The sequence below is a fragment of the Perca fluviatilis genome, chromosome 11 (genome assembly GCF_010015445.1).
Source record: "Perca fluviatilis chromosome 11, GENO_Pfluv_1.0, whole genome shotgun sequence".
Lineage (NCBI taxonomy): Eukaryota > Metazoa > Chordata > Actinopteri > Perciformes > Percidae > Perca > Perca fluviatilis.
Window position 1 is genome coordinate 32,928,198 of NC_053122.1, and position 24,825 is coordinate 32,953,022.

Sequence of the window (24,825 nt, forward strand, 5' to 3'; positions counted from 1 at the left end):
CTGATGGCAGTGTGTGAGTGTACGTGTGAATGTTAATTCTTCCGACCCTGACGATGAGCAATTGGCACTTTGCAGCCTCTGCCACTAGTGTGTGTGTGTGTGTGTGTGTGTGTGTGTGTGTGTGTGTGTGTAATGGGTGAGTGCTGGCTTGTGTTGTAAAGTGTTTTGAGTGGTTGCTAAGACTAGAAAAAGCGCTGTGTAAATGCCGTCCATTTACCATATAATTTCATCCATTGAAACACAGCTTTTAAATCAGGATTTCAAAGTGATAGTGATGGAGCACTTTGGCGATTCTGGCTTATCAGCTTCTCTGTAAGACAGATGCTGACAGATGCATGAATGTGTCAGCCATGACGTCGCTGAACAAACTGAACAAGGGCGTTGTGTTCCTTCGAATTTCTCCAATTACAATTTCCCCGCCAACTACCATTCCTGAGAAACCTGTATGAACTAGTGAGTGAGTGAGTTAGTGTATGTGGGAGTGTGTGTGTGTGTGTGTGTGTGTGTTTTCGTTTAACTACATTCGTGGGGTCCAAAAACCGGGAATACAGTATACTTGTGGGGTCCTGACAGCTTTATGGGGCCAAAATGCTGGACCCCACAACATTAAAGGGCAGTTTGAGGGTTAAGACTTGGTTTTAGGATTAAGGATAGAATTAGGTTATGGTTAGGGTGAGGGGTAGGGTTAAGGTTAGGCATTTAGTTGTGATGGTTAAGGTTAGGGTAAGGGGCTAGGGAATGCCTTATGTCAATGGCGGGTCCCCACAAAGATAGTGAGACGCACTATGTGTGTGTGTGTGTGTGTGTGTGTGGGTTGTGTGTGTGTGTGTGTGTGTGTGTGTGTGTGTGTGTGTGTGTGGTGCATGGAGCTTGTGCAAGAATTTGAATCACCAATTCTTCTCCATTCCTTCAGATTACGCATCATTTGACTCACAGAGAATGAAAAGGAAACACAAATATGCATTTTGATAAGCAACACTGCGACATGCTTTAAGGAAGAATGCAATGTTTATGTTTATAAACAAACAATGTTTTTTTTATATGAAAAAGGTCTTAATGGACACAAATGTTTTAGCACAGATACTTGAGATGCATGCACATGAATATATAATCATACATGGAGATGACTGTACGTCACTGAAGATAGAGGGAAGGAGAGAAAACGTCCAGGAAGGACACTCCTCTCTGCCTCTCTTTTTTTCTCTAACCAAGGCATGTTGCAGCCTGTGGGCCAGGATGCGATTCACTTTATTATGGACAGAGCTAACAGAGACCAGTCACACAAAGGAAACACTGTCGGGCCGAGAGGAAAGCAAGCAGTTGGATAAGTCGACTCATCCAACAGAGACATCAAGTCCTTGAAAGGTCAGTTACTTTTGAACCTTCACTGGAAAACTTAATTTAGGACTCACCTCGTAAACATCTGCCTCTTTCCCATTCTTTCTGTTTCCATCTTATAATAATAATAATTTACTTTTTCTTGACTTGATTATTTACGCATAGCAGATTTATTACAAACCTATGACTCATTTTTATTTTGGACTGCAAGATAATCCGTCACTATTTCTTTATTGGTAAACAGAGTTTCTGGCAGGAACAAGTCATTTGCAGTTTTGTGGGTGATTTTCAGGTTCTTTTAAAAGTTTCCCATGTTTTTATTTATTGTTTTTGAACACAAAATAGTTGCTTGAATTGTGAAAGATCATATTTTTGTAAATCAAAAGCACCTAGTGTTTTGCCAATTTGTCTGATTTTCTCGCATACACTTTTTTCCTTACTTTGTCATTTCCACATAAATTACGTCAGATTTGTGTTATCCTTAGTCCAGTTTTTCCATTACAACAGTTCAGTTATATTATATATCCATTACAACATAAGTTCATAATTTGCAGATGCTTGTGTTTTGACCTGAATTGGCATGGTCGTCGGTGGGTTGGAACAGCTATATGACAAAAAAGAAAGAAAGAAAAAAAAAAGCCGTCTTTCCTGAAAAACAATGCTTTCACCTGACAGCTTCAGTTTGTTGCTCGGGCTCGGATTCCTGTGGCATTTTTCTTCTAGTGATCGTAGAGAGTGGCTTAGTTTGACTTTGTTTACTCGTCCACTCTCATTTTTATCCATCCTGGGAAAATAAACAGTTTGCTTTAGCCGGACAAGAGCAAGGAAATGAGCACTTAATGAGTAAATTAATCAAATAAATAAGGGCTTGTTCTCATAAAAGGGACATGTTTTTTTTGCAGAGATCAGATCTTATCTCCCCTTTCCTGTTTTCAAGCTATCCTGCCTGTTAAAAATGTATCTTAAATAATAATAATAATAATAATAATAATAATAATAATAATAATAATAATAATAATAAGGGGCTGTTGGATACCCCATGTTTAACTGTGTGTCAACATGCTGTGACCTCTGCACTTCATGTTACTTGTTTCCATTACAAAAAGGACAGTGAGTAAGAAAGAGAAGAGAAGAAGAAACAAATCAAAGTGAATCAAAGACTGTGTCGAAATAGTGATCTTCTTTGACGCAGTTGTGTTAATGTTTGGCATGTTTTAGCATGCTGCATCTGAGGTTGAGCTACACTGTTGGCTACGGAGTCTTATGTGAATATTTTAGAGGCTGCGTCAGTGTGCCAGCCATCCTCTAGATCGGGAAACAGCTTGTGTACCTTTGGTGCACAATGTTTTGTAATGTTTATATTCAGTAACTGGCACACTATTTAATCCACTCCAGACCATCATACCATCTTCGTCTTAGATGAAGAACCACATTACCAGAGGAGTATTTTTTGTTAATGTAACTTCTATCACCCTTTTTCTTTCCAAATAAATGTTCCTAAATCTTGGAGAAGACTTGTAGATGGCAGTCCACATCGTACAGATGAAAAGGTTATTGAAGCAGGTAGAGGACCGTGATAAATATTTCCAGGAAGCTCTCAAAAGAGATGTCTGACATCGGGTTTCAGTCCTAAACTTTTGTTGAAGCCATCAGGAGAGAAACAATGAAGGTTTCTAATAAAAATAAGATGGTAAATCATCATTGTGAGATAGTATATCGTAAAATGGAGATATTAAGAAGTCATGGGAAAGGCATCCACAAGTTTCTCTGACTTTGGATATTATTGAACATGTGCTTATTATATTTATATGTCAGGGACCATAGGCAAAAAAAACATGACTCTCATACAAAGAGAAGAGATGAATTGTAACAGATTTAGCTACTTGCTGTGCAAGTAGACACTAACTATAATACTACTAATGCAATATATACAAGTTAAGGATGCACAATATTGTATATCGGCAATCATATCATCATCTGTCCAATGCTTGTCAGTTTTTATACATCAGCATCGGTCCAATGAGCAACACTGGTCCGATGTTTATTGTGAGGATTATTTCCCGTGTAGCTGCCGTTGTGTGTCAGGGCGGCGCTGGTGTGTGTGCCTGTTTTTTGTTTTTTTATGGCCAAGAGGAGTTTGTGATCAAACAATGCGGTAAATCTATAATTCATGGGTTTTTCCAAATGTTTTGCAAATAAAGAAAGATGATTATGATTATCATAGAAACTTCTTTTATACAGATCATATCAACAGTGATAAATATTGGTTATTGTATCGGCCAGAACCTTGGTATCTGTGCATCCCTAATACAACTACAAGTTTAAAATACAATAAATACTATACTCTATCATAGAACCAAACAAACATAAATACAAATGTCAATCATTGCACCCAACCCTGTGCAATATGAAATACCCATTTACACTTAGCCATTCTTCATTTTACTTTAATGATGAATGAAATATTTAGGTTCTGACTTTCTCTCTCATCCTTAGGATCAAACCTCCTTCTAGCATGTACAAATCCAATGACACAGAATACAGCTCAAGACATGAAGATGACAGCGCTGTGAGCCATGGCAGCCCCACAGTCCTGGGTGCTCTGATCCTCAGCTTGGTCTTCCTTGTGGGCGTCCCCGGAAACCTCTTCATCATCTGGAGCATCCTGGCACGCATCAAACAGCGCTCGGTCACCACCCTCCTCATCCTCAACCTGGCGTGTGCAGACGGCTTCCTCATGGCCTTAACCATCTTCTTCATTGTCTACCTGGCCAAACAGACGTGGGTCTTCGGTGAAGCCATGTGTAAAGCCCTGTTCTACCTGTGCAACACCAACATGTACGCCTCAATCTTCATGATCACGCTGATGAGCGTGCACAGGATGGTGGTCGTGGTGTTGCCCAGGAGAGTGTCCTCCAAAGTCAGCAGGAAGATTATGAAGAGAGTGATCATAGGCACGTGGGCGTTGGTGATGGTCATTTCTATCCCCTCACTGGTATTTCGAGGAGTGAGAGAGGACATTGACGACAAAGAACGGAATACAACAAAAAATGTGTGTGAGCCCAATCACGCACTGCCTCAAAACGTAAGTACACCAGGGTTGCAACTGACAATTATTTTCATTATCTGCTGTTAATCTAATATTTTCTTGACTTATTTATTTAGCATTTAGTCAAAAGCCCATTGGAGTGATGAGCTTGGCCACCTGGTAAAGAAAAGTCTAATATTCACTCTCTTTTAGCTCTGTTTTGGTCTCCACCAACTCCTAAAGGAAATATTTGTCTGTTAAGCTGCTAAATGCTCCACTATGTTCACCAGTTAGTTGCTAGTTGCTAGTCTCGCATTGCCAGCTCTATCTCCACAGCGCTGTGGAGTAAGATCTGGCTCCACCACACATGCATTCTAGGATAGGTGAAAAATAACTCTCTGGGGTGAAACATTTGCACTCCGCGAAAGTAAACGGCACATACAACATTAAGTGAAGTTAACTGTTAACACAATACAGTAACGTGCGCTACTTATATTAGCTGGATACGTGGTTAAACCTAATTTGCTCTTACCAGTGTATCACTGTATGGACTACGTCCACAGCAATTGTTCCCAAAAATGTCCCAGTTCGAGAGTAAATGCCGTAAACATATTCTGTAAATCCTTGCAATTATTCCCGAACCAAGCAGGCCTGCCTTGTTGCACCATCCTTTCTTCACAACTTGCCATTTTCACATGTAACGTTAGCTTACTAGCTCAGAAGTACTGGCTGTGGTTTCTTGAGGTGACCAGTGTTGGAAGGTAAACACAAAGAAAGCGGAAAGTGATAGACATCTTTCGGAACTTCCGTCGGCGTCAGAACGATTTGGTAAATGAAATGTCGTTGATCCAGAATAGCAAGAGCTAACTGCCTCTGTCTGCTGTTGCCTGCTGAGCAGGTAGTGTAGCTTAGTTAGAGCTGGAATTGACTAATAAACATAAATAAACAACAAAACAAACAACAAATGTATCTTATTGGTGTTTCCTAGCAGTGGTATCCTAAAGCCAACCCTGAAACAATGAAAAAAGATTGACTCATATCTCCATGAACTTGTGCCATCAGATAGATACCATGTAAAAATCATACACGTATTGATGTAAGTCTATGTCTTTGTATCCTCCTGTGTGCAGGTGAAGTTTCATTATACCTTGGAGACAGTGGTGGGATTCATTCTTCCTTACACAGTCATCATAACCTGCTACGTCCTCATCCTGAGACGCTTGAGGAAGACCCAGTTCAGCCGAAAGGTCCGCAGTGAGAAACTCATCCTGGCTATTGTGGTGATGTTTGGCCTTTTCTGGCTGCCGTACCATGTGATCAACATGATACAGGTGTGTAAGGGCGTGTTCACTGTATTACTAATTACATGAAATACGTTTCTAATGTATGATCTGATCTTTTGAATGAACACCGAGTATGTTTTGGTCTGTCCAAGGTGGCAGCTCAGTGGTACCCAGAGGGCAAAGACAGAAGAAAACTGTGAGTAACAAAAGACTCACTCACATTCACCCACTCTCTTAAACAAAGTGATTTTTATTTGTTTTATTAAATTTGGTACTTTTAAATTTACTAGAGTTGCATATAAGCAATAACACTACAACACCAGGTGACTTGTGCCCTGTGGGTCCATTCAGTAATCCATCCATTAATATACTAATACTATATCATATTAGTTAGTTTGAGAGTAAGATGTTTAAAGGTACAATATGTAACGTTTCTGCTTTAAAATGTCTAAAAACGACCATACCTATGTTATATATTTTTATGAGTTGTGTTCTTACCACCAAATGTCAAACCCAGAGAAATCAGTTATTTTATTTTTAGACACGGGACGTTTTCTTTAGTCGCCCATCAGTGGCGTCATATAACCTTTCACTGTCTAGTTACTCTAACTTCCGTCAGAACACTGGCACCAAGATGATACGTTCAGGAGTAACTGTAAATCATACAATGTCACAGAAAAAAAATACTTGTAACCATAATACTGTTTTTTTTTTTTTGCCATACAGCATCATTTTGTGATTAATTACATCCCACTTTTTATCACAGTAATACAACAGAGACCTTATTTATTTTGAAAGTTCAATATCGATACCAGCTTAACGTTACTACAATGTGCTGGTTGACAAGTAGCTAATGTTGATGCTAATGCTTTGTGGGTAACATTATGAGGTTACAACATTGTTCAACACACTAATAAAGTAATTTTTAGTATGACTGTTTCAACCACAGTTAACAGGACTGGGCTAACCCACGAATAACTTCACTAGTAACGTTAACGTTAGCCGTATAGATAGATTATTAATCTAATGCTAATTTAGCCAGCTAGCTAGCTAGGTCTGTCTACCTTACCCCCCGGCACAGAGAGACTCAGTCGGGATGACAGCTGACAACAGCCCCGGGACATATAGCTAGCTAGCTAGTTACCGTTAGCCCCCAGTCGGCTATCAGCCAGCTACTTTCATTACAGCAAACCCCCGGCCAGAACTTATCTCCAGTGCCTGGTGCTTACGACGCTAACGGCAGTTTCATTAAACGTCAGGAAACAGATCATATCAGACCCAGCACCGAGTCACAACAGCGGCCATCCATAGCGTTAGCTACATCTCCGTAGCGGTACCGGTGTATGTGCCGAATTTCTCCCCCCTTTGCGTTTAGCTGTCTTTACGGTTAGCTAAATTAACCCGACAAAAGGTGGGTTAAGCACCAAAACAAAAAGTTAAGATTACTGAAAAGTGAAGGGGAGATAATTCCGGGCAGCTGGGAGATGTTCTGCTGCTGCACAACAGGCATCGAACGTCCTCGCTGTCGCGGAGATTCCCCCGACAATCCCCACCCATGACCCACACCCGTCTCTCAGCCTTGTTTAGTAGCTAGCTAGCGTTACAACAAACCCCGTCTTGAACCCATCCAAAAGGTGACATTGATATGTGAAATATTTTGTGTTTTAGCTGCCTGCTACAGTTAGCTTGCTGGCTCACTAGCTAACTGGTCAGCTACAAATAAAAATGTAATCAAGAAAGAACGTAATTATGTTGGGGAAACTGCAGCTATTTTATTAGAATAACATGAATAAACGTAATGTGAATAAACTTGAATGGGTAAACTCCTCCGTGAACTGATGTATTCTAACCGGCAGCGAAGGTGTTTAACAATTAAAACTCCCATAATTCCACCCAACTTCCCAACGTCATCAAAAGTCCAGTTTTACCGTCCATTGTTTTGGTTGAGAGACCCCTAGCGGCAGAAAGTTACATATTGTACATTTAAAGAGTCCCTATAAAAAAAAAAATTCAAAAAAACACATTTCACTACAAATACAAATGGAGCTTTCTCTTTCACAGAAAGCACTTTTTCTCACCTGCCTGAAATGCCTCGCCCACATTCCTGTTTAAAATTCCTCGATTAGCCCTCATGTTTCCTCGGGTCAAATTTGACCAGTTTTTCAAAGTTTTTTTTTTATATCAGAAATATGGGACGTTGTAATAAGTACCGAAAATGTCCAAAAAAAAGTGACAAAAATGGCAAACAAAGTGACAAAATGTCGGGGAAAGTGTGAACATTTTTGAAATAAACATCAAAAACTTCAAAAACAGCAGAAGAAAATGTCCAAAAAGTTTGAGAAGGCGCCCAAAACTTCGAAATAGTTACAAAAACATTGGAAAATAAGCGATAAATCGTCAGACAAAGCAACGAAAACAACAGAGAAAGTGATAAAAATGTTGAAACCCCACCCCCCCAACAAAAACAAAAGTTTTTTTTCATAGTCGAGGCGGAAGACAACACAAGGGTTAGTGATGTCACTGATTCAGAAAACCAGCCCAGTTTTTCATGTGTTGCCAATAGGTGCTGCCTAAAGCTTAATTTATGGTAGCCGCGGGGTTCCCGGCGCGAAAGTACATGCAACGCTTAAGGCTGTTTTATGCTTCTGCGTCAACTCCACGCCGTAGCTACGGCGTCTTGACCCTTTTGAAGTTCTGCGTCGGGGTTGCTTTGCATCACGGTGCATTTCACCGCTAGGGGGGTGATAAGTCTGAGGTTATTTGCGAGGTGTCTGCCAGCCAATTTATGTTATGTTAGCAAGCTAACGCAAAGCAAAAGTTTTTGGAGGTGCTCGTCAAGCTACGGTGGAGGGCTCAGAGGGGGGTTCGCGGCGACACAGAGGGGTCTGCGGGGGTATGGCTTCGATTCGACGCAGAAGCATAAAACAGCCTCTAAGCAAGCACACCCTGCCCAGTGGCTTGTTTAAATTTGGGTTGACGAATCACAACAGAGCTGGCCAGCTGACCAATCAGAGCAGACTGAGCTTTTTTCGGGGCCAAGAGCTCAGACAGACTGTTCCAGGCAGAGGAGCTGCAGCAATGGGCAGTATGAGAAACATAACATGTTCTTTGAACATCAAAGCATGTAAACTTTTTCTAGTAGACCGAAGAGTACAAATATTATGCTGAAAAAATAGGGGCTCTTTAAATAAAGCTCTCAAGGATTCTCCCAAACGTCATTTTCCCTTAATAAGTCTCAGCTGTAGTTGTGGTCTAACATGTTCTGTTTATCTGCAGATTGGAGATCTCCTCGAAAAGCCGTGCAGTGACTTCAGCTTTCGCCTTCATCAGCAGCTGTGCCAATCCCATCCTCTACACCTTTGCTGGAAAGTCATACATCAGGCAGAACGGCTTCGCCTTCATGGCTCGGCTCTTTGAGGGCACGTCACTGGACCAAACACGAACCAAAAAGAGTAAAGACACTGAGGGACTCAGTATTGCTGACTCCTCAAATGGCACAGGACCTCCTCTCGTTTCAGCAAAAATGGCAGTTAAGAGTTGAATAAACATTGTATATACAAATTAGCTCTCTTATGAAAGTGAAATTTTGTTTTAAAAAATACACGTGGAGCGTGTAGATTTGGGGTAAAGCAACATTTTACAAAATCAAAGCACGAGCTAAGAGCTGACTGAGAAGTATTTTGTTTTGTAAATAGTATTGAAAGGAACAAGTCTGACTGGAAGTCTGCAGTGCAAAGACATGAAATTAAATTGTTTTTACCCACGCTGAATATCAAAACTGCAAACACATTTCTTTATAAACATTTTTTTTTACATTTTGTGGCAGTTAGACTAAACTTTACATAAGAAAAACAATAGTACTGGTAACATACAGTACTGCATCTACTTGAACACTTAGATTGTGAGAAAAACATGAATGTTCATTATTTAACAGGTAACACTGTCAATCACTTTCTTTTTTTAAGTTATACAGTATTAATTACAGATAACTTATCCTAAACGAGAAATTTTGTTACAACAGTTACTATATTGTCATCATTTGGACACCCCAGGATGTTGTAAAAAGCTGTGAATCGACTTTATACACAACTGCACCCATTTCTTTTTATTGTTCATAATTAAAACTTAGATGAAATCTTATGGTAGACTCTTCGCCCCGTTAGGACTTTGCTTGGGAACCGGGTCGTTTCAAATCCCTCTACAGTGTCGACTGGTAGCTGGAGAGGTGCCAGTTCACCTCCTGGGCACTGCTGAGGTGCCCTTAAACCCCAACTGCCCAGGGACAACCCCCTCACTGACATTAATGTGTAGGTCCTGTTGTGCATTTCAGGCCCGTGTAATGTGTTCTGTACTCAATTTTTGCATTTTACGGTTTGTTGCAAAATGTAGATTGCAGCTTTAGTCTTCATTTTTGCTTTTAAAAGCACTGCACTATAATCATTTTTACAATTCATTTTTGTTCAATAAAGAACTTCACAGGTAGGTACGAGACCGATTGTCCTCTTGACTCAATTTCTTTAGCATATATTCCAAACTGCTTTTCATTGAAGAAATCAAGGCAGCCATTTGTAATATTTAGAGCCAACTACCTATTGTTTTTAATACTCGATATCAGGCAACTGTATAGACACCTGTAGCACCTAAAGGTTCCTCAAGGTCACTTGTTGAGTCAGTGACAAGTCAAGGCTACCTTTTATTAGATTTACAAGTGGGTAAATACATTTTTCATATCATGAATTTAAATTTGACCTCACTTTGCCATATTTTCTCATTTCTATTATCCAATATCAAACTACTGAAATATCCCAAGCATATTCTGTACTCCTGTTTTATCTGCAAATAAATTAGACCATACAGTTTAAAACTGTCACTTTATTTACCATTGTGAATTTTAGTTCATACAGTGTCACAAGATTTTAAGGAAACAAAAACACCCGTATACATGTGCATAGATTTATAAAATAAAAATAAGGATGCCATATTTTCAGGCAGCTAATAAATCTAGTTTCAAACTGCTTTACAACTGAACACCGCTATAAATAACACCAACTTCAAAATACCAAACTAGTGTGATCCAGCAGTGGATTCAGTTCACGGTGTTTCCAATACCTGTCGAAGCAAAAAGAAAAAAATTCATTAAACTGATTGTGAAATGTTAATTCAACTACTTAGAGGCTGCAGATAGTGAATTGTGTTGCAACCACCTAATATATAAGCAACGGTATCAAAAACGACATCCTCCACAATAAGTTAATTAAAACCAAACATTGATGAGTGTAAGGTTTATTGCAGCACTGCCTTCATTTAACCTACGTGGTCCTGATACACTGGCACCAGGGTGTAAGTGGTAATGTGCACCTTCATGCATCAACCGAAGTGACAGATACTGACCTTATCACGATAAATCCAGTCCAGGCTCTTAAAAATCCTAAAAAAGAAGAACACGAGGTTAGACTACTCTCACACCAATAATCCTCAATAGTATCTAGCTGTTCTGTCAAACCCATCAGTGCAGTGAAAGAATAATCATGAGGTTCAGCTGAAACACGGACTCACATGCAACTCATCATTAAGGTTTGACTGTACAAATTAAGTTTTAAGTGGCTTTATTATAAACATAAATGTGGCATTTTTGCAATTGACCTGCATCTGCTCTGAGATGCAGATGGAAAAAGGAAAAAAATTGAGCACACACCCCGGCAACAGGTGGAAATGCATGAGATTATTGCAACACAAGTTACACTCCGTAGCCTAGCTAGCTAAAACTGCATTCCAATACAAGGGTTAACCTGGTAATGTTCAGTTTCAAAATGTCGATTCAACTGAAGGTCTTTGAGGATGTAGCTAGTTGTGGTGTGGATTAACTGTATTGCATTATATGTTAACGTTATTTAGCTTAACGTGTTACCCTTAATGACATGAAACTAAAACACCTGCTGCAGTTATTTGGGATACCAGTTTAAAAATAAAAAGGACTAATTAATTGACATCAAGTTGAGCCTTAAAGTTAATTCTTTTAATAACGGCCCAACTTGGCTCATTACTGGCACGTAACGTACAGACCATGCGGTCGGTTTGGCGCTACTGAAGCCACAATGCTAACAAAGATATTCTGTGCGGAAATGGAAATAACCGCAACAAACAACCACAAGCAGATACATAAACACATTAACTGCGACACAAACTAATGGGATACAAAATGTGAATGTATATACCGTCAACGAAGCGCCACGCACGTTGTTCTGTGTCTCCCTACGCCGCAACACGTCCGACCTGCATCACCGCAACAAGAAAAAGAGGCTGATAATGAAGCCGAGGCTCAATTTATCTCTTTATCAGAACCGGAAAACAGGCAGCTTCCGGGTCTTGCGCAATAGGTTAAAAAAAATTGCCAATATAAAAACACATGTTAACATAAATTACAAGCAGCATGTTCACTGCATGAACAGTGCATATCATTATTAGATAAGGATAAGAATAAGAATAGCTGGAATGTATACACAAACATACAGACATCATTCACCCAGCAGCAAAAGGTGCATAAGAAAACATATTCTGAACTAATAAACTATATAAATAAGTGATACAAGATCATACATACATACATACATACATACATACACTACTGGTCAAAAGTTTGGGTTCATAGAAATTTCCATTCCACTCCATTATAGACAGCTGAGATCAATTGCATTGTTTTTTTTTAATCAGGGCAGCAGTTTTCAGATTACATTATGTGTTTACATAATTGCAAAAGGGTTCTCTAATGTTTTCTCAATTAGCCTTTTAAAATGATATCAGATTAGTAAACAGAATGTGCCTTTGGAACATTGGATGAATGGTTGCTGATAATGGGCAATGTAGATATTGCATTAAAGATCAGCCACTTCTTTCTACAGCAGTCAGATCCCTTTTGCAATTATGTAAACACATAATGTAATCTGAAAACTGTTGCCCTGGTTAAAAAAAACAATGCAACTGATCTCAGCTGGTATTCTGTCTGTAATGGAGTTTGTGTATATATATATATGTATGTAAGCATATATATATATATATATATACATTCCTCGGCCAAGCAAGCCAATGAAGGATTCCAGCACTTAACATTATAGGTCAAATCAAAGCAAATTAATAATATCAAAATCTCTTAATTATTGCACTCACCACATGATATATCACTCTCTTATTTGGCATAGACCAAACTGTATAAAAGACCTAGACTGTAGTCTAGGTCTTTTCTAGGTGAGTTAATTCAACTTAATAAATAAGTTATTGTTTTAATAGATGCATGTATAAATAAGCCAGTAACTAACCTCTTCTTTAAAAACAGTGCTATTATAAACTACAAAATGACGTATTTGCCTGGTTACGGAACGTCTAGTGGTCCAAAAAGGCGAGAAACAACTGTACAGTCAGTCAAAAGAAAACGGTGAAACCTACAGCGACGTTCAGCTGTTAAATTCCTGTTTTTCTTCATTTAACGACCATGAGAGTTTTAATAGGTATGTACGTTGTTTAAAAGTTATAGGCTTCAGAAAGGTCAATGTGACATAACGCGAGCTAGCTGTTAGCTAATGTTAGCATTGCAGGCAAAATATAGATAATGTACCAAGTAATTTAACCTGCGTTTGCATACTGTTCAATAGACACATTACAGTTAAAAAGCGTGCCAGCTATGTGATTAAACCTAGTAAACTGTTTTTTTAAATCGTTATCTAAGTTAAAGCTATGTTTGCTAAAGTCCTGTTTTGTAAGCATGTATAGTACGCGTGCGCAGTGCGCTACATTCTGACTACCTTGTGCTTTTAGTGTGTGACAACCATAGACTGTATATTAAAGAAATTATAAACAGTCTATGGTGACAACCACACCCTGATTGCATCCAATGAATTGTGTATTGAATACACAATAATGCAGCACAATCCATATTAGATATTAGTAAAACTAGTGCAAATATAACCTAAATGGTCTTTTCTCTCATCCACATTTATTTTAACTGGGAACTGATGGATTCTGTGTGCATCTTTGGTTCCTCTGTTTGTATGAGCATTTCTCTAATGTCTAACTTGTAGGAGGGGGATCTGGCTTTGTGGGCCGTGAGCTGACTCGCCTGCTCAGAGACAGAGGTCATGAGGTCACAGTGATATCTCGCCAGTCTGGTCCGGGGAAGATAACATGGGTACGATCCATGTTATTTAAAAAGAATAATATAATAATAATAATCACAATAATTTCACAGTCTTTGGTATGGTCTCAGGTCAATTCAGAGTTGTAGTCAAACAGTAGAGACTAAGGTAATTTCTCATCTTGGGAAACTCCTGATTCATCAAAGCGATTTTTATGCTCTTAATGTCTGTCTAATCTTTTGAATTTCCCCTTTTGCTGTATTGCAGATCACTGAACTTGTCTCTAAATCTAGTGTCATTCATAAATATCTTTCCTCTGCGCTTCTGCAGGGTGAGTTGGAGTCTCATGGCCTCCCACCATGCGAGGGCGCCGTCAATTTGGCTGGAGAGAATCTAATGAACCCGCTGCGATGGTGATTAATAAATGAACAAAGCCTGCAACTACAGCTATATACAGCCACGCTCTTTCATCCAGTAGCTAATATTAGCTAAATATTCAAAAGTTTGTGGAGACCCCTGTTCAAAACTGTGGTGTGGGGCTGAGGTTTTTCATTGCTTTGACTTAGTGGCAGCTGTTTGGGAAAGGCAATGCCCCCGTGCTCAGAGCCAGTTTCATAAAGAAAATGTTTCCCCAGTTTTTTGTGGAAGAACTTGACTGGCCTGCAGAGAGCACTGACTTCAACCCCATCCAACACATTTGAGATGCACTGTGAGCCAGGCTTTATCACCCAGCATCAGTGGCTGACTTCTAACACTCTTGTGGTTGAATGGGAACAAATACCTGCAGCGAGGGTTCCAACTTCCAACATCTGGTGGAAAGGCTTCCCAGAAGAGTGGAGGCTGTTATAGAATCAGACTGATGTCCATAGCTTTGGAATGAGATGTTTGACAATCATATATGGCTGTGGTGTCCACATACTTTTGGCCATGAAGGGTATTAGTCCTGCTCAGTTAAAGCTTTGAATTCTTTGATAAAATTGAATTTGTCTAGATCCATTAAAAATTTACAGATTTTTTTCCCCCCACTAATGGGACACTTAATTCTGCGAATGAGTATTGCTGTGGGTACTGGATCTCCACCTGATCTGTTTTTATTTGCGGTCTCAGGTGGAATGAAAGCTATAAAAAGGATTTGTTCTCCAGTCGTCTCGACACTACAAAATCTCTGGCTCAAGCCATTGCTGCTTCTCCCAGTCCTCCTCACTCCTGGGTCCTGGTAACAGGTGTAGGTAAGTCTCTCTGCCTAATAATACAACTTCATACTATACAGTTTATAGTCAAATTAGCTACTTGTGGCAAGTAAGGCTAGACAAAGTCACAGATAAAGTAATATTTGTTAACATCATTATTCTAATTTTCATAGAAAAACATTAAAGTCATCATTGTATGATTTTTGCAGGGCTCTGTACCAAACAAAGATGTAAGTCTGTAAAATATTATGTGTGGGCCAGGTCTTCTCTGCATTCTTCGCTTTATTTTGCAACCCATTTAGCCTTTAACGAATATTGCGCCTCCCGCGATTTGAAAACTGCAAGTCGGCCAGATTACGATTTTGACAAAATTCCGATTTAATTGTTCAGCCCGACTCTAGGGGCTTTACAATCTGAACAGCATACGACCCCTTCTGTCCTTAGACCCTTGATTCGGACAACTCTTCGGAAAACCAACAATAAAATTACAGTATAGACAATTATAGTGACTAAAATTATATATAAAATGTAAATGTAATATAGAAAATGAAAGTAGGCAGTGAAATCTTTTGCTGTAATTACTTCCTTTGCTTTTTGACCCACAGCTTGTTACAAGCCCTGTCTGACAGCTGAGTATACAGAAGATAGTGAGTGGACACCATTTGACTTCCTCTCTAAACTTGTGAACGAGTGGGAGGCCTCTGCACTCCTTCCTGAGAATGTGACAAAAACCACCAAACAAGTTGTCATCAGGTCTGGTATGTAAAATAAAAAGGTATTTCACTTAGATACTAGAAGTTACATTATAAAATCCTGGCAGTTTAATGTCCAGTAGTCTCGCTTTGCCAGACCTTCCTCCACAGCGCTGTGGAGGAGGGTCTGGCTAGTCCACACAGCATTCCAGGATAGGAGAAAAAACTTGCTCTGGCTCACGGGCGGTAGTGGAACGTAGTGGATATAGACTAAATGTCCAGTAACCATGTATTGCAGTATCAGGAAATGGGCACATTTTTTCATGTTTTGGACCAAAGACAATAACAATGAGAAAATAGTGAGTTCATATTTCTGTGGATGGATCGCTTTTATGTCGTTCTTTAGAATCAGACATTTATTTTAGTAAACATGTACCGGCAGGGTCTCGGGTGGTTAGGGAGGGTGTAACTCTTCTTAGTTGTGGTTCTGCTTTCAGATTTAGGCTTGTGAAAAGAGTTTAACTTGATATAAATCTTGCCTAATTCCATCATAATCCATTCCTCCCTCCCTCCACCCACCAGGGGCAGTATTGGGCCGCGATGGCGGTGCCATGAAGCAAATGCTGCTCCCCTTCTGGCTCGGCCTTGGGGGCACGCTGGGGTCAGGAAGACAGCCGTTTCCCTGGATCCACGTCTCTGACCTGGCAGGAATCATCGCCCACGCCCTGGAGCGCCCCGCTGAGTCGGACACTCCCTCCCCATCACCACAGGTGTTCAACGGGGTCGCGCCTGCGCTCAACACCAACCACGAGTTCACTAAAGAACTGGGCCGGATCCTGAAGAGGCCTACCATTTTCCCTGTGCCTGGCTTCGTCATGAACACCCTCATGGGCTCGGAGAGGGCCGTGGTCCTCATGCAGGGCCAGAAAGTCATACCAAAGAAGACTCTAGAGGCCGGATTTGAGTACAAGTATCCAGACTTGACCTCAGCCCTGAAAGAGATCGTTGAGAGTTAACCGATGTTGAAAGAATGCGTGCTGATTTAAGATTTTCTGGGATTGGGTGTTCATATTTGCTGGATTATAAGATTTTAAACAAATATGACAGCTCAGAACTGAGGATCACACATGGGTCTAAAGACTGCTTGGAAAGTGTTTTTCATACCACATCAGACCAGTTTATGAATCCGTTTCTTTGAGACTTTGTTCATACTAAGCATTTAAATAGATCAGAGAAAATGAGACTCAATAGACAAACACAGTTGTGAGGGCATCCCTGTGTACATTTAGGGTGCACTGGGATCTGATTGTTCATGCATTGAAGGGCTACGTAGCACGACAAAAATGTCCAACTGTTAGACTTTGGAATTCTTTCAGTAAAGGGAAGATATTTATCCAGATGTCTGAAACGTAAAGTACTGAAACATACAGTAGGAAGCATCTTATTATAAATATCCCATTACTGTCCAAATTGCAAAAAATGGACTATGGTTTGTTAAAGATGGTGCACAATAAAGCTGGGTAAAGCACTTCTGTTATGACTTTTTATTGAAGTAATCAGATTGTCACATGAGTCAGTATTTTAACATTTCCGATAAGGAAATGCAGATGTTCTGGTGAATTAAAAAATTATTAGTCCTTGGTCGGCAGTCTGATCTCAGTTTTAGGGTGTTTCCATTGTTTCAAAAGTCTAAAGAATGGGTCTCTTCCTCTCTGAATTATCACTCTGAATCAGTCTGGACGCCGTCTTCCACTCTTCGAATCATTGGCAGTTGATCTCCCCAGTCGCTGCTCCGGGCACAGCGGTACTCATCTCTGATTGAAGGAAATCAAACAATTTTCAGTCAAATTGAGAGATACCATGGTCAGAGACTCATTGGACAATGAGTTTAATTCAGTAGTAGTATCAACGCCGAAATGAGTCTATGGCACCATGTATTAAAAACCAGCCAAATACCAAAAGCTGGCATTGAATGGTTTATTTGTAGTCTTAATCAGATACCTCTAATAAAAAAATATTCCATACGTGTATACCAAATACTGCTGCCACTAATACTTCTCATACAGTCTCTTACAGCTCTTCAACCACATTTCTGTGAAGAAAAATCTAACCCAAGCTTTGTCTCCCAATTACACATTTGTAAAGACATGCTGCCGATGCCGATGAGGTTGACGGTATGTGTGCTGCAGGACCTTTACCTGCTGTGTTTCCGTGCCGTCACCACCAGGTGTTGTAGTTGTCCATCAGGGCAGCACATTCGACAGTGGACGTGTCTTGTCCTGCACTGCACCGGTGCGATCAGCCTGGCCCAGTCCACACCTTCCGCTTCTGCCTGCGCCGGTTCTGTCCGAGTCACAATCAGGTAGCTGAACTTCTCCGTCTGCCGGTCACTGTGCTGGAAAATAAAATAAGCGGAATCTATTTATTCGGACTGCAGCTATCGATTATTGTAGTAATCCAGGATTCTACCGATTGTTCCATCGAGTAATCGGTTAAGCAATACTTTTGTTTTGTTGAAGAGCAATAATAAATATACAATAGAGTGGTTTCGTTTTTGTAAAAAGCTATATTTTAATTGTTTAAATCGCATACAATAACATCTGTCAAAAATCTTAACCTATTTAGTGCATTTAAAAAAAAGGTACACTGTGTTGTGTTTTAACCCTTGTGCTGACGGGTCACATTGACCCATTTTCAATTTTGGTTTTATATCAGAAAATATGGGACGTAGAAATTAAAGCTGAAAATGTGTAGAAGAAAAATGTAACAATTTAAAACGTTGGAAAAAGCAATCAAAAAAGTGTTTTTTTTCAAGGTTGACGGGAAGACAACACAAGGGTTAAGTATTGTATTAGCTAAAATCAATGTCTTCATTCATAAATATGTCCTCATTGGTGTAAAATTACCTCTGCCAATGATCTGACTTATCCTTGTAAGCGAAGAATTTCTTATCTGTATTTACATCGGACGGGCAAGTCCAAGGAGGCTTCCATGTCGTTCCGCCATTTTGAAAAACTATAAATCGCTGAGAGGGACATAAAGCACTAGCATTTTCGTTCAGAGCCAGCGTCGCGTGACTGAAACCGGAGGAAAAGGAGGTCAGTAAGAGGCGCTTGTCACCGCCCCCGGCAAATTTGAAAGCCTGCACTGCACTTTAGTTTTTAATGGAGGATCATACTTATGCCGAGCCACAGGAGAAGGAATTCTTGTCGCCAAAAAAGCGAAAATTGGAAGACATGTTGTCATAGCTTCTTGGTACGTAACGGCTACCGTAGTTGCAACGAGAGAGCACTATTCGTTTGAATGCAAAATACAATTTCACAGCTAGATGGAAGAAATTCCTACACAGTGGACCTTTAAGTGCTACATTACACAATTGTTTTTTTAAAGAAAACTTTCTGAAATACAATAACAACCTCAAACTAAGACATACATCAATATTAATAATTAATTGATACAACATATAAAACATTGCCTTAAAGATGTGCAACTTAACTTTTCAGAACTACAAGTTTCAACCCGAGAGTGATCTGGGATGATTTGACTGCCTGTTTTTTCTTTTTTCCCCATCTCATTTGTTTACACTTTTGCATCCCTCAGTCAGTAACTGGTGTAACACAATTATGATTTACCCTGTTATTGGTGTGTTTTACACATTCAGCAGGAGCAGTGATGATACTGATACAGTGGCTGAGCAAACAAAGAAACTAGTCCCACCTACAGATGCGTTACACCAGAGATGCTCAAAGTCGGACAATGGGACAAAACCGAGGCAACGGCTTCTTACCCCGGGCAGAGGCAGAGGTTGGTACATCTGCTGGAAGTTGCAGGGTGTGGTGGGTTCATGGGCCAGTTTAGGACACGGCAGTTCATGAGGACACTGAAAAAAAATAAAAATATAAACAATAGAAAGAAGCTGCAAGAAGACTGTGACACCACCGGTTGAAAGTACGCCATGATATTGTATAGCAGCTCAGATTAAAAACGTACCGGAGCGAACACTGTCGCTGGTCTGGTGTCATAGACCGTCTTCTCTTGTTTCTGGAAATAGAGAACGGCAAGTCATCAGTCTGCTCTCATAGAATGTGTCGGGATAATTTACACTACGGCACCGAACACATTTTCCTATGGCGAATTTAAAGTGCCATCTTATCTGCTGTATTTGAATACCTTTAATAAAGTGTCTCTGGCATCCATAAGCATCCGATGGCCATCTTTAGTCCCATTTTCCACCAGCACCTATGCAAAAAACGGATTTAAAAACACAATCAAATGTCATTAAAAAGTAGAGGGCTTCTATCTACCAGAACAGTTTTGAAGACAAGTTGCAATTTAAAGAAAAATATCTCAAATCTAGCATATATATTCACTAAATGTGCAAGGACAACAGGCCCTCACACAGTCCAAAGGACTAGGGCTGGGCAATATATCGATATTAAATCGATTTCCTGATATGAGACTTAATATTGTCTTAGATTTTGGATATCGTAATATGACATAAGTGTTGTCTTTTCCTGGTTTTAAAGGCAGCGTTACAGTAAAGTGATGTGTAAAGTGTCATTTTCTGAACTTACCAGACTGTTCTATTGTTTGCCTTTACCCACTTAGTCATTGTATCCACATTAATGATGATTATTTATCTAAGATCTAATTGTGAAAATATTTTGTGAAAGCACTAATAGTCATCCCTATAATATCGCCATTAAGGTATTTGGTAAAAAATATCGTGATATTTCATTTTCTCTATATCGCCCAGCCCTAGAAAAGGACCATAGAAAATGGCAGCAAACTGCAAATCATCTATAGGTTAAGTTAAGTATACATTTTTGTCCCCATTTTCTTTTATTTTTTATTTTCTTTATTATCATTATTATTACAGGTTGTTCATTTCAAGGAGACATTCTTACATTGACCATTTTGACACCACTAACAAACACTGATACAATAAAAAAGAAGAAATAAAGTATAATTATAATAAAAAAGACAAATATACAGAAATCACACACAAAGGGGAAGGGAAGGGAGTGACTACAGAACCATCACTGCAGTATGGTTAACACTACTGCCTCATACATCCCGGAACTTCCATACATATCCACAAATGAAAAATAAATAAATAAAATATAAATCATGTCTCTGCTCATTCTACTGGGGGTCAGGCAATGTGATTGGTTCCCTAACATAATCTAAGAAAGGTGTTTCGTCCTTATTTTAACTAACCAGGTACGAGTTTGTCTTTCTCCACAGGGTTAAAACCGCCTCTTCTCGCTCTTTCACGTTCAGAAGCTCCGACAGGGTGAAGGCTGCTACCACCAAGTCAAACTGCACCTGGAAGGAGAAACACACAAAGTGTCAGGGTTACTCATCCTCGAGACAGAAAACAGACGAGAAACAGAGAGACTCCATGCATATAAAAATGTTCCAAGCACAGACCCAAATGTAAAAGAGGGAATCCTAACGATGCTCCTTATTTTAGCCTCTACACTGCGTTTCCCAGAGATCCCTTTTCACCACATCTGTGTGAGTAGCATTTGTAGTCCTGGAATAACTACCTCTTCTATACTATTCACACACACACACACACACACACACACACACACACACACACACACACACACACACACACACACACACACACACACACACACACACACACACACACACACACACACACACACACACACACACACACACACACACACACACACACACACACACACACACACACACACACACACACACACACACAGTCATTGACAGAAGTGCATCTGGGTAATACTGATTGTACTAACTATTCATGCACCATAATGGGATCATTGAGAAAATAAAATATCTTCACACCTGACTCTAAGAAATCTCTCTTTTTTTGCCGCACATACAGCAAGAATCTGATTTGTTTGGAATTTAAAATTGAATACATGTTTAATGCTGAACACAGAATGTGTCTTTCTGTTGCTTTAACCCTTGTGTTGTCTTCCCGTCAACCTTGAAAAAAGACGTTTTTGACACCTTTTTCCACAGTTTGTTTTTGTTTTTCGTTTTAAATTGTTAAATTTTTCTTCTACACATTTTCAGCGCTTATTTCTACGTCCCACATTTTCTGATATAAAACAAAAATTGAAAACGGGTCAATTTGACCCGAAGTCAACACAAGGGTTAATAAAAAGTGAGGGTGTGGGGGGGTTACCTTAGGAGAGACGGGGAGGAACTGCCTGAAATAGACTTGTTTGATGTGAGGTTCAGCTCTTTCGTCATCACCTGCTCAACAAAACAACACAACTTCGTTTTTCTGATCAAGTATTTGACAAAAGCCCAAACAAAAAGGTTACAAATCCAAAACGGATACGAGTCACGTTTGTGTGTGCAGCACCTTTGAGAAGTCGTTCTGCCAGAATGTTCATGGGCCCGGAGCTGTCCACACACACCATCTCCTTCAAAGAGTCGCCCCAGCACGAGTGGGACGCCCTGCGGGGGAAAGAGGGAGATTTCGCTTCACAGTCTTGTAATGTACATGAATACTGCCTGGGGCGGCGGTAGCTCAGTCCGTAGGGACTTGGCTTGGGAACTTGAGGAATCGGGTTTAAGTGCCTGTATGGACCATGTACGGACTGTGGGCCGGTAGGTGGAGAGATGCCAGTTCTGCTGAGGTGCCCTTGAGCAAGGCACCGAAACCCTCAACTGCTCGGGGCGCCTTTAATGGACAGCCCCTTCACTCGACATCTCGCCATTAGTGCATGTATAGGTCCTGTTTGTGCATGTATGTGTATTTCGGACCGGAAAAATAATAATCCCCTGGGGACCAATAAAGTATGTCTTCTTCTTCTTCTTTTATTTTGCAGCAGCGTTTTACACTAACCAGACAACTGTTCCGAGCCCTGATCCAAAATCCAGGAGAGACTGTGGGGCAAAAGAGGGATCCCTCTTCTTTATCTGAAATTAAAAAAAAAAAAACAGTCATTTAGGACAGAAAAAAGCAGAAGTCTGACCCGCTAACACATCCAGGGCTCCTACTCTTTCCATGCTTTAACACTATAAGTATAAAAATATGTTTTTCGGTGATATTGGATGCACTGACCCAGCCCTGGTATTGTCATGTCAGTTTGCTTATGATCTCCACTGCTCGTTCATTACCTCATTCATAGCTCTCCTCACTGCTGCGAAGCCCCCAGCCAGCCGAGCCGCCATGTACACCACGCCTAACTCTTCATCATACCTGGAACACAGAGCGGGGGCTGTACAGAAAAATCCTCCACACCTCCAAATCACACCGGAGATATCACCAGTCGCACGCTCCACAATACAACTAAAGAAAGGGCTCCACTTCTGGCTTTGTTCAGAGCCCGATATATTAACATAAAGATGTTATGACATTAAGTGTACAAACTTTATATAAAGCTAAGTGTCAGTATCAAACTGAAAATGTTAAATACTGGTCAGCATTGGCACAAATCAGACTTCTATAGTGTCTTAAGTTGGGCAAAGAATGCTCTTTCTCCATTAGAAAATAGTTAAGTAATTGAGTTTCTGAACATTCATCATTTAAAAAAAAACATTATGCATTATATATTTCTATAACAAAAAATGAGTAGATAAAAGCAAGTGTTACTTCATGGGAGTCCAGTGATATGTGGTTCTTCTGAGCTCTGAAAACACTTTTTTCCTGATGCGGTCTTCCAGCAATTGTTCATCTATATCTGCAATATAAAAAGTGCATTTACTTTTCTAAGTTGCTGCATTATGTAATCGCTTTGCAGTTATTATACAGCCATTATTATTTCTTTTATTCATGTGTTACCCACCTCCTCTCCTCTCCATCGCTTTCTCCCAAAGTTCCTTCTCCAGGCTCACAGCTTTCTGCCTCAGAGTCAAAGTCTCGACGGCTTGTTTTCTGCTCCACAGGAAGTTTGTGAGGCTACAAGAGCGATCCGGCAGACGGGGCACCTGAGCTCCTACAGGTGCAGAGATTGAAGAGCCGCACAGTGAAGCTACGGAAAACATTTGGCACGCAAACTGACCGGCCACATTCATAACTGACACCTACTGTGAATAATCGAGCGTGCGGCCGTCTGGAGTTCGTCAGGTAGGCGCAGAGTTTTCAGGTTGGTCACACCTGGGTGCTTCCTGTGTGGTTCTCCTTTTAGGAAATCTACCTGGGACTGCAGCTGAGAAGCTGCACTCATTCCCTGAGAATGAAAAAATTAAAACAAATGTTTTCTTTACGCGTGCAGCCGTCGATACAGGACTCTGAGGTGTAGAAGGACTCGTTTTGGCAGAAGTTTTGTCGCTTCTGCCATAGCACTGCTGAACAAACTATCTCGCTGACTTTGTATCGATCCGGTTTCGTTGTCGTGAATGTGGATGTTTCTATGTGTCACCTGTCTTTATGTTATCTGTTGATGTATTTGTCTGTGTATATTGCTGTGTGCATGAAACAGACTGTGAAAACAAATACATATCTATCTATCTGTACCACCCCCTTTAAGCTCTAGTGAGTTAGCAGCAACCAATCTCCTTCTGATCTTTAATAGACAAAATAATAGACAAACAAGAAATATAATTGAATAGATTATGGGGGCCAATATTTTGGTATTCAATTTAAAATTTGCAGTCCAACTGAGCATATTTTATTTTGGATTGCATTTCTTCATTTATTAACTCACACTCACACTGAACTTGTAATAATAGATTCATGGCTATTTTATCTAAACACATTTTTTTAATCGGATTTACAGGAAATTCAGAAGGTCACAATGTACACAAAACAGTGTCATGAAAAAAAAATGTTATGTTATGATATTAAAGTTTACTACGCTTTGAAGAAAGCTAAACTAGTTTACTTATCGTTCACGTTCCATTTGCTGTCTATAATCACCCCACCCCTGTACATCGTCTTCACGACTCTGACCCTCTGACAGAGAACACAAGCGCCATAGCTCCGTGAAGCCATATCTTCGGTGCCTGAACGGTGACTTCTAATGTTTAAATGGCTTGAATATTAACTTCCATCCTCTCTTTAAAAAGCATGGAAGCACCTTCTTATATACTGTCTATGGGAAGCACGTTAGGATTTTTTTTATACCAATCCTTCAACAAAATAAGTCCGACTATCAGTAAGGCGGAACCTTTAGTCCCGAAGTTCTGTTCCTTGCGTAAGAGCACAGACAGGAG

The 24,825-nt window shown here is 40.1% G+C and overlaps 3 protein-coding genes and 1 long non-coding RNA gene across 4 annotated transcripts; 2 read left to right on the forward strand and 2 right to left on the reverse strand.

Moving 5' to 3' along the window:
* Nucleotides 1-1,253: 1,253 nt before the first annotated feature.
* ltb4r2b (leukotriene B4 receptor 2b) lies at nt 1,254-10,140 on the forward strand. The gene is given in 7 exon segments (XM_039816004.1): nt 1,254-1,277; nt 1,279-1,317; nt 1,319-1,365; nt 3,835-4,423; nt 5,497-5,697; nt 5,802-5,845; nt 8,926-10,140. Coding segments are annotated over 7 exon segments (1,209 nt in total). The 3' UTR covers nt 9,191-10,140.
* A 363-nt stretch (nt 10,141-10,503) lies between these two features.
* LOC120568464 lies at nt 10,504-11,963 on the reverse strand. Its single transcript, XR_005640731.1, has 3 exons — nt 11,865-11,963; nt 11,041-11,077; nt 10,504-10,758 (listed from the first exon to the last, which is right to left on the reverse strand). It is a non-coding gene; the product is annotated as an uncharacterized LOC120568464 (long non-coding RNA).
* Nucleotides 11,964-13,008: 1,045 nt separating this feature from the next.
* On the forward strand, nt 13,009-17,189 carry sdr39u1 (short chain dehydrogenase/reductase family 39U, member 1). Its single transcript, XM_039816010.1, has 6 exons — nt 13,009-13,151; nt 13,722-13,828; nt 14,106-14,188; nt 14,883-15,004; nt 15,571-15,723; nt 16,240-17,189. The coding sequence occupies exons 1-6, from the start codon at nt 13,136-13,138 to the stop codon at nt 16,671-16,673; spliced, it is 915 nt and encodes a 304-aa protein (XP_039671944.1). The 5' UTR covers nt 13,009-13,135; the 3' UTR covers nt 16,674-17,189.
* mettl17 (methyltransferase like 17) lies at nt 17,187-24,757 on the reverse strand. The gene is made up of 14 exons (XM_039816002.1): nt 24,535-24,757; nt 23,699-23,839; nt 23,457-23,606; nt 23,264-23,351; nt 22,789-22,870; nt 22,514-22,587; nt 22,028-22,122; nt 21,845-21,915; nt 20,878-20,985; nt 19,828-19,896; nt 19,648-19,698; nt 19,445-19,537; nt 17,856-18,052; nt 17,187-17,471 (listed from the first exon to the last, which is right to left on the reverse strand). The coding sequence occupies exons 1-14, from the start codon at nt 24,602-24,604 to the stop codon at nt 17,378-17,380; spliced, it is 1,383 nt and encodes a 460-aa protein (XP_039671936.1). The 5' UTR covers nt 24,605-24,757; the 3' UTR covers nt 17,187-17,377.
* Nucleotides 24,758-24,825: the final 68 nt, after the last annotated feature.

What these genes read in the sequence shown, in the direction of transcription:
- sdr39u1 (XM_039816010.1), top strand. An exon ending in GTCCGGGGAAGATAACATGG is followed by an intron (nt 13,829 to 14,105) that starts GTACGATCCATG and finishes GCGCTTCTGCAG; the next exon opens with GGTGAGTTGGAGTCTCATGG. An exon ending in ACAAGTTGTCATCAGGTCTG is followed by an intron (nt 15,724 to 16,239) that starts GTATGTAAAATA and finishes TCCACCCACCAG; the next exon opens with GGGCAGTATTGGGCCGCGAT.
- mettl17 (XM_039816002.1), bottom strand. Translation starts at nt 24,604, where the DNA reads ATGGCTTCACGGAGCTATGGCGCTTGTGTTCTCTGTCAGAGGGTCAGA. An exon ending in GGCAGAACGACTTCTCAAAG is followed by an intron (nt 21,916 to 22,027) that starts GTGCTGCACACA and finishes TTTGTTGAGCAG; the next exon opens with GTGATGACGAAAGAGCTGAA. An exon ending in GAAAGACAAACTCGTACCTG is followed by an intron (nt 19,897 to 20,877) that starts GTTAGTTAAAAT and finishes TTTTTTGCATAG; the next exon opens with GTGCTGGTGGAAAATGGGAC.